Source organism: Nematostella vectensis, chromosome 5 (genome assembly GCF_932526225.1).
Source record: "Nematostella vectensis chromosome 5, jaNemVect1.1, whole genome shotgun sequence".
In the NCBI taxonomy this organism is placed as follows: Eukaryota; Metazoa; Cnidaria; class Anthozoa; order Actiniaria; family Edwardsiidae; genus Nematostella; species Nematostella vectensis.
This window is the reverse complement of record NC_064038.1, coordinates 3,847,423-3,855,192: the sequence shown is the minus strand read 5'-3', so window position 1 is coordinate 3,855,192 and position 7,770 is coordinate 3,847,423. Positions and strand designations below refer to the sequence as shown.

Genomic DNA, 7,770 nt, shown 5'->3' with positions numbered 1-7,770 from the left:
AACAACAAAACAGGGGATTTAAATTACTACAGGAAACGATTTGCAGGCCAAATTTTGCTTTAACTTTGCACGTAAGGCACATTACTAGGGCAAACTGCTGGCAATAAAGATAAAGATAATATCGCAAAAAGCTATCCCAACAATAAAGACGGACGCTCTAAGGATGTATTCCCGACAGTTATATCAGCATTGTTGGGCAGACACCCCTTGCTCTGAAAGGACAAAAAGTGATGCAAATCGGTTTGGGGAGGTGTAGTTACGTAGAACACTCGCCCCAATTCCCGCTCAGAGAAACACTCCGAGTGCTATATTTTACCTGGCAGGGGTTTGCGGGGTTGATGGCGCCGTTCGGGTAACACTGGTCAAGATTACAGGAATCTGAAATAGATAATTAGAGAAGGGGTTGTCATTATTCTTAGAATTAGCAGGGGGCGAAGCATTCATCTCAAATAGATAATTAGATAATGGTAAATCAGTGTTCATAGTCAGAATCTATGTGATTAGAATAGAAAATTAGATTTCATTTACATCTGAAGTAGATAATTAAAAAAGAGAATCAGTATTTCTAGAATTAGCAGGGGATTACAGAAAAGGGTACACATATGAAATGCACTTTTTATAAAATGAGGGTGCCAGTAAAAGGAACACTAGAGTAATTGATTCGCAGGGACAATAAGACCTCATTCCATTAACAAAATATAATGCAAAATCTAGATTTAAAAGAAACACCCGGAGTGGATAGGTGTGGATCGAGATTGCGAGTCTACAATTGTGCTGTCGTCGTTTAATCTTTCTTTTAGTTTGCGTTCTGTTTCCTCTATATATAGGGTTTTAGCCACATCTTTCCAAAATATACTTGATATCTGTATTTTTAGTTGATATTTACCTACTGTAAGCGACTTAGACAAGAGGTCGCCAATTGTTTTGGGCCTGCCACTCAGGATGATTAACGACTCTCAAGAGGTTTCAAGTAGGTATGCTTAAAGCTTATCAGGCAGTTTTGCCATTCCTACAAGGCAACTGAACCGTGAGACTCAAGAGCGAAATATGAGGACATTTTGCTATCACAGTAGTTATAAACACCAATGGTGTACCGCGATAACCACTTTTACTCAAATCGCACTGTTGGTCTCTCATCAATGCTGCATTCTGATTGGTTGACCTACTAGAAGGCTAGTTTGCAGTGCCGGGTTTGTGGCGAATGACCATAGATATGATGACGGCTACTAGTACTGGCTAAAAGCGATTATTTCCCTCGCCCTCACTGAAGTGGGCAATTAGTAGGGTGACTGAAGCTGTATATTTCGCGAAGAAACCACCCCAAAACCGTCATTAGACATACATTTGACAACAAGACATGTTCTAAGTTTTAAGGCAATTTTATTGGCAACATTTCACACAAAATTGCTGCTTCAATCCACGTGTTTTATCTCTAAGACCAGCCCATTCTAAACTACGAACAAGCTTCACAACCATTGCCTGGGCTACCTGTGGATATCCATGACTATTCTTTCTATCAAAATACAACAAGGTTGAAACTTACACGAATTGTACCGATTTCTCTTCTATTTGTCTATTCATGTTTTGCTACTGTGATTTTAGGTTTCAATTTACTCAGATTCGTTTCCAATCTCGTACAACTTTGTGCGTGATCTGTTTTGGGATCCGCCATATTTTAACAGCAGCGAATTGGACTTCAAGATGACGTCACCAGAATCAATCCTTTATTCTGATTGGACGAATCTTCGTTTTGGTCCTATAAAAAGCGTCTCTTATATAGAAGGCATTCAGAACTGGTCATTGCATGAAGATTAGCTGTCTTGACGGAAAATCAAAATTAATATTATTGAAAATCCAATTTTCAAGAATCTCTGTAAAATAAAAAAAGCAAAATGACGGGCCACTTCCTTGACTGGCAAACAAAACATCACATAATACTTTGCTTTGCGCTTGTGCTGGATTGGTCCCCCCCTCCTATATCTGAAAAAAATGTTATATTTTTTGGCAAAAGAGAACGTGATATGGTCTCTTTTTCCAGCCGTCGCTAGGCCTCATCGGCCCCACTAACGACTGGATCAATGGTCACACACGCTTCGGGCTCAATACTTACTTGAGCCTTCCTAAAGTTAGCGTTTTTCTGCATGAGAGCTATCCAGGCGCTTACCTGATTGGCTGAAATTTAAATCGCGAGACAAACGACCAGACCATTGACCCAGCCGCTGATAAAGACACGTACTGCGGGCCCACACAAACGAGCAGGAAAACAAGTCTAAGCGTCATACAATTTTCGCGTTTTCAGGAAATTAGATAAACTCTACCAGTAAATGAGTTCCTCGCGTTAACCAGGACACCTGGGTTTTCTTCGGAGGGAATATTTCGGAGAATGATTTTTCTGATTCCACTCGGTCTACAGATAGTTGCTCTGTTATCATCAACACAATGCATTTTAGAACGCATCACAAAAACGAAATTTTTTGCAGATAATGAGCCTCGTTAGCATGTTAGCATGCTCTTTAGAATTTGGTGAAATCTCTGGGCGTTATTATGTAAAAAAAAGTTCTTATAAGAAGAATTAAAAACATAATTCAATTTACCACACTAGGGTCTAGAATATTTATTTTTATCGTTTATGATTCTTAAGATGAGATTCAATAGTAGAGAGTGCGTACCTAACATGTGCGAAGTGATTTATATTCCATCGATAGCACCGAGTAAGTAAACAAGGATTCTGTTGGCTTGCTTCAAAAGGACCGCTCGACAACAAATTATCAAACGCTTCTCCCGAAGGTATCGGAGCTCACTAGTTTTTAGTTACCTAAAACATAGAATTCATAACTTTTTTAAAATTAGATAAGCTATTTCCAATTATAAAAGCTAAGTTCATGAAGAACTCATCCAGTCCATGTATGTCTAACTTTGTTCATTAAGAATATAGATAGAATAATAGGTAATGCAAAAAATATTGCTTTTGGAGAATAGAAAGATATCCAGAAAATCAATCTTTGTATTACACCAACACTAAGCATTATAAATTAATATTAAATTATGAATTATACCGATGTGACGAAAAATGTATTTAAAATACTTCAAAGAAAATCAATATTCGTGATCTGGCACTTTTTATAAACGAGGCGCCCTTCGCATCGCTAGCAAACAAAGACCTCACTTGAACAAAAACGTTACACATGATTTCGCTTTAACAAAAGCAACGAATCAATTGAGCTTCGCTTCGCAAGAATAAGACACGGATAAGAATTCGTTCACAACTTGGGCTAAAAAGAGCGTGTTTTTCTAATTATATTTCTCTCAGCCTTGTTATCTTGTCCTTATCAAGGTAGGTATACTAACTTGTTCATGTAACTTCCGCCGCCTCAGTTAAACTCTCAACGGATTAAAACTGTTTCACCCATGTTTACGAATATTCTCGACTTATCTTAGGTTCTGTTTTGGTTAAATAATCGGCCAAGATAGCAGCTTGTTAAGCTCTATTTTTGTATATTTGAAGAAGTATGTATTGAACAATAACGAACGTCGGTTTCCGAAACCGACTGAAATAGTCATAGCCGCAAACTTTTTATTGCAGAAACCTTTTAGAAAATATTATCTCTCTCTGAATTTTTAATTTTGCAATATTAATTGCCTTAATCATTCTAAAGTAAAAACAGAACATTAATCTATTTTGATACCCGAATTGGCGAGGATAGTATCAATTCTATTTTTTTCAAATGCATTAGATTATGGAAAGTAACTAAGTAGTAATTTTAAATTCAACATATTTTTATGCTCTGATGAAACACAGGAATGATCCACTCAAACCAATAAGAAAACTATTACGTACAAGGTTTATTTAACGTTTAATGTTGATAATAAATATAATGTCAGCCATTGCTTGGTCAAGAACATCTAAATGGCGCTCATAGGACTGCTTGTTATGGGTTATACTTTCTTCAAATTTCTTATACTTCTCCTGATAAGTCTTACTATCTTAAATTAAAACTAACCTTTCTATTCTTCATGGTAGATACAACATAATTTTCTCTCTGGAGAAGGTTTTTTGGATGCTTTGTCAAATTTAACAGATCCTAATAACTTAGGCTTTTTATGCCTATCAGGACATGCTTATCGATTATTATGGTTTAGGATCGATAGGTTCTACCACAAGACTATAACTAATCTTTTCGTCTCTTTAGGGGCTAATCATGACCACTTCCAGGTATTTGACAGTTCTGCTCTGTATAACAGGTATGATCCAGCTTATAGTTCGACGGCCTCGATCACCATTCATTGTAGAACAGTCATTTATTCAGAACCATGCCATTTTTAAAAACTTTCAATTTGAATTTTATAATTTGTACACCTGGTTAGGCTAAACTTTCTCACTCATGTTTAAACATTCTTGTTTCTTTAAAGTTCTTATACCTTTCACTTATAGCAATCTAGCCAAAAGAAAGCATATATAACTTAAGCTTTCAATTTCTTGTTGATGATGATGATGACAATGGTGAAAATGAAAATAAAGCATTACGATGATCTGATGATGACGGTGACGACGTTAATGATAATGATGATGTTTATGATAATTGTGGTGATGGTTGATATTAATGTTGGAATAATGATTTATAAGTTGGACACACAGTACTGATAATGAGAACGATGAGTAAGTAATGATGATTACGGCTGATTATGATAATAAAGATGGCACTGGTCGTGATAATAATATTCAGAGCTGTGACGATGGCAAATATTAAACATAGCAGGCCACGTATAATTGGTGGGGAAGCGGACACAATACAGAAACAGTAAAAAAATATTTGGGGTGGGGGGGGGGGGGTACAATACAGAAACAGTAAGAAAATATTGGGGGTGGGGGACACAATACAGAAACATTAAGCAAATATTGGGGGTGGGGGTACAATACAGAAACAGTAAGAAAATATTTGGGGTGGGGGGCACAATACAGAAACATTAAGAAAATATTGGGGGGGGGGCACAATACAGAAACAGTAAGAAAATATTGGGGGTGGGGGTACAATACAGAAACATTAAAAAAATTATTGGTACACAGCCCCCCCCCCCCCCCCCAATCCTTATAATTTTTGAAAATATTGGGGGAGGGGGGAGGCACGTGCCCCCAGTGCCCAGCCCCCTACAAGTCAAATCCTTATAATTTTTGAAAATATTGGGTGGGGGGGGGGCACGTGCCCCCAGTGCCCCACCCCCTGCTACGGCCCTGGCGAAATATTAATAACAATAATGTTATGGCAGTGATTCCTCAATAAACAGTCGATGTCATAATGATTATTGTTTAGATTATTTCCTTAACGCCCTTAATTTCCTTAGCATACCATCTCTCTAAGGCTGCCGACCCCTCAAACTACGTGGAGATCACTTTCGGTATTCCATGGAGAGAATTCTGCAATCTTGAAAGCTACTTCAAAAAGGGAATATCTAACGAGCTGTTGTACGAGGACGGCCCCGAAATCGGCACTGAAGTCAAAGCCAACAAAATCGTCATTTTCAACTTCGCTGAGAGCTGCATCGACAAGAACAAATCAAGTTCAGATGCCAACGTGAAGTTTTATATCAGTCAAGCGTCCAGCAATAACAGTGACGATATTGATGTCAAGATGACGAAGAAAGCTTACCGTGTGCTGAATTACTACAAGGAAAACAGTTTGGAGCAGTACCTTGGAACCCTCTTCAAAAACAAGGTGAAAAGCAAATATGATGTCATTCAATGAAATTAGAGATTCCGGGAAATTTTAGGGAGCAAAAGGAATGATTATTTTTTTTCAGCTATCGAAACTTTTCATAGCACAATTGATTTGCAGAGGTAGGGGGAGGGGCATTATTGTACCCCCTCTTCCCCCAACAAAATAAGCGCATTGCTCACAAGCTTAGTCAGTTACCTGCAAGTACCCGCAAAACACCACTCCATGGCTACCTTCTCAAGGCAGCGCCTCCTGTCGGTTTTCAGATAAGAAGAGCATTATTTTTATTGCGTGACGTGTCTGGCGTGACGTTAACATCACATGATGTGTATCATCCCCGTGATGTCAGAATCTTAAAACATTTACATCGTCTTGCAGATAAAAACAGTCGGAGGCAAAGACGTGGCGGACCCGAAGGCTGCCGACAAGCTGACGGAAGTTGAACGACTTTATATCGGGTTGGGTGTCGGGCTTGCGATCCTACTCGTCATTGTCATCATATCGGTGATCGTCGCGGTGAGTCGCGTTTATCTTTATGGTGTCGTTTTCGGGTTTCCTTTGGTGTTTTGGGTTTCCTGTGGTTTACTTATGTGACTACTTATGTTTATCACCCACCTTTCATGCCAATGTTAGCTCAAGCCGACAATAGCAATCCGGCGCAAAACGCCATACTAATCTTTGAGTCCAAACTTTTTTTTTTGGGGGGGGAGGCTTAAACTATTTCTTTTATTTAGGGGGAGGCCCCCCTTCCCCGTGCTAGCTACGGCCGTGTTTTTAGTTTTGCTTGTATTTTTAGTTTTGCTGCAACAAGAACAAGAAGGCCGATGCTGGTAATTCCTACAATGCTGGTAATGGAAGGCGGGATTCCGCTCGTCAGAACAAAGCATTCAGTGCCGATAATGAGCCCGCAGTCACCGTCCACGGGGTATGTTGTCATAGTTACCTATAAAAGACTCGCCACTGATACACACTATCGTAAGAACTAACTATAACAGTCACATCATCATTCTTCTTTTTTAATACATTGTCATAGCGGAAAACTAACATCACACACATATTCTGTGCTCGAAGGTGTGCGCAAGTTGAAAAAGGATAAAATCAATATCATAAAAAGATAAAAAGTGAATCACATTTTGATTTTTATTGTTCTATTTCAGGATTCCTACAGACCTGCGGAGTCCACACGATTTTAAGAAGAGCTCATCTCTTTTCAGGGACTTCATCATGAGTTGCGCATTTTTACGCGTGAAGCTTTAAGTATCCATTATGCCACGCTAACAGCAAAACACTATAATCATTTTAATATATCAAGCGTATAAGCAAAAGAGAAATACAAGTTTATGTGGATTCTTAAGGTCAGTTTCCGTCCTTTCTAATGGTAGTTTGCTGGACTTAGTAATCGTAGTTGACGGAAAACTCATGACGACCCTCTAAGGAAAGCGAACATTAGACCTCTGAGGAAGAAAGACTGACTTTCCATCTCGCTATTTTGATTACTCTTTTACAATTCATTATTTTTAGATGAAATAAGACACGAAGAAAAGGGGAATTTGCGGCCTCGTCAACATGTCATTATCAAAATAGAACCAGGAAATGAATTGTTTAAGAATCTTTAAGAGGGTTTAATTTCATTTGAGCAATCCATATTTTGTGTCATGTGATCGTATTTGTTTTGCTCCATTTTTTCATTTCATAGTTAGAGACTTTGTGTGTGGGCTATGTACAGATATTTTACGCTCTTATGATATTCTCTGAATGGGCATTTTTGTATAAGGACTGATTTGAGACAAAGGCTCATCCATCTTTGGCGAACAAAGCCGTTCTCAACGGGCTCGTTTCTGGTTACGATTTGGACGCGACGCCCTGGGTCCCATGAATGAGACTCTTCTCTGATTCAAATAACATATTAATAGAGAATTGCACTTACTCTTTATATTCACCTAGGATTTGTTTTAGTTAATTCTTAATCAATTTCGAATAAAGACTTTGCGTTTTGCCATTGTCTTTTGATGTGTTTATGTTTTTTTATGGTAAAATAAATCTTTTTTCAGAATCAGCT

The 7,770-nt window shown here is 38.3% G+C and overlaps 1 protein-coding gene across 2 annotated transcripts; it reads left to right on the top strand.

Annotated features, from left to right (window-relative positions):
* The first annotated feature begins 2,683 nt into the window (after positions 1–2,683).
* On the top strand, positions 2,684–7,706 carry LOC5517811. 2 transcript variants are annotated; one of them, XM_032362227.2, is made up of 6 exons: positions 2,684–2,787; positions 4,191–4,242; positions 5,341–5,711; positions 6,090–6,227; positions 6,508–6,636; positions 6,869–7,706. In XM_032362227.2, exons 2-6 carry the CDS (start codon positions 4,200–4,202, stop codon positions 6,902–6,904), a joined length of 717 nt encoding a protein of 238 aa, XP_032218118.1. In that variant the 5' UTR covers positions 2,684–2,787; positions 4,191–4,199; the 3' UTR covers positions 6,905–7,706. The 2 variants fall into 2 exon arrangements, with proteins under 2 accessions (XP_032218118.1, XP_048584223.1); XM_048728266.1 differs by lacking the exon at positions 2,684–2,787 and adding an exon at positions 3,166–3,334 and having other exon boundaries at positions 4,190–4,242.
* The last annotated feature ends 64 nt before the right edge of the window (positions 7,707–7,770 follow it).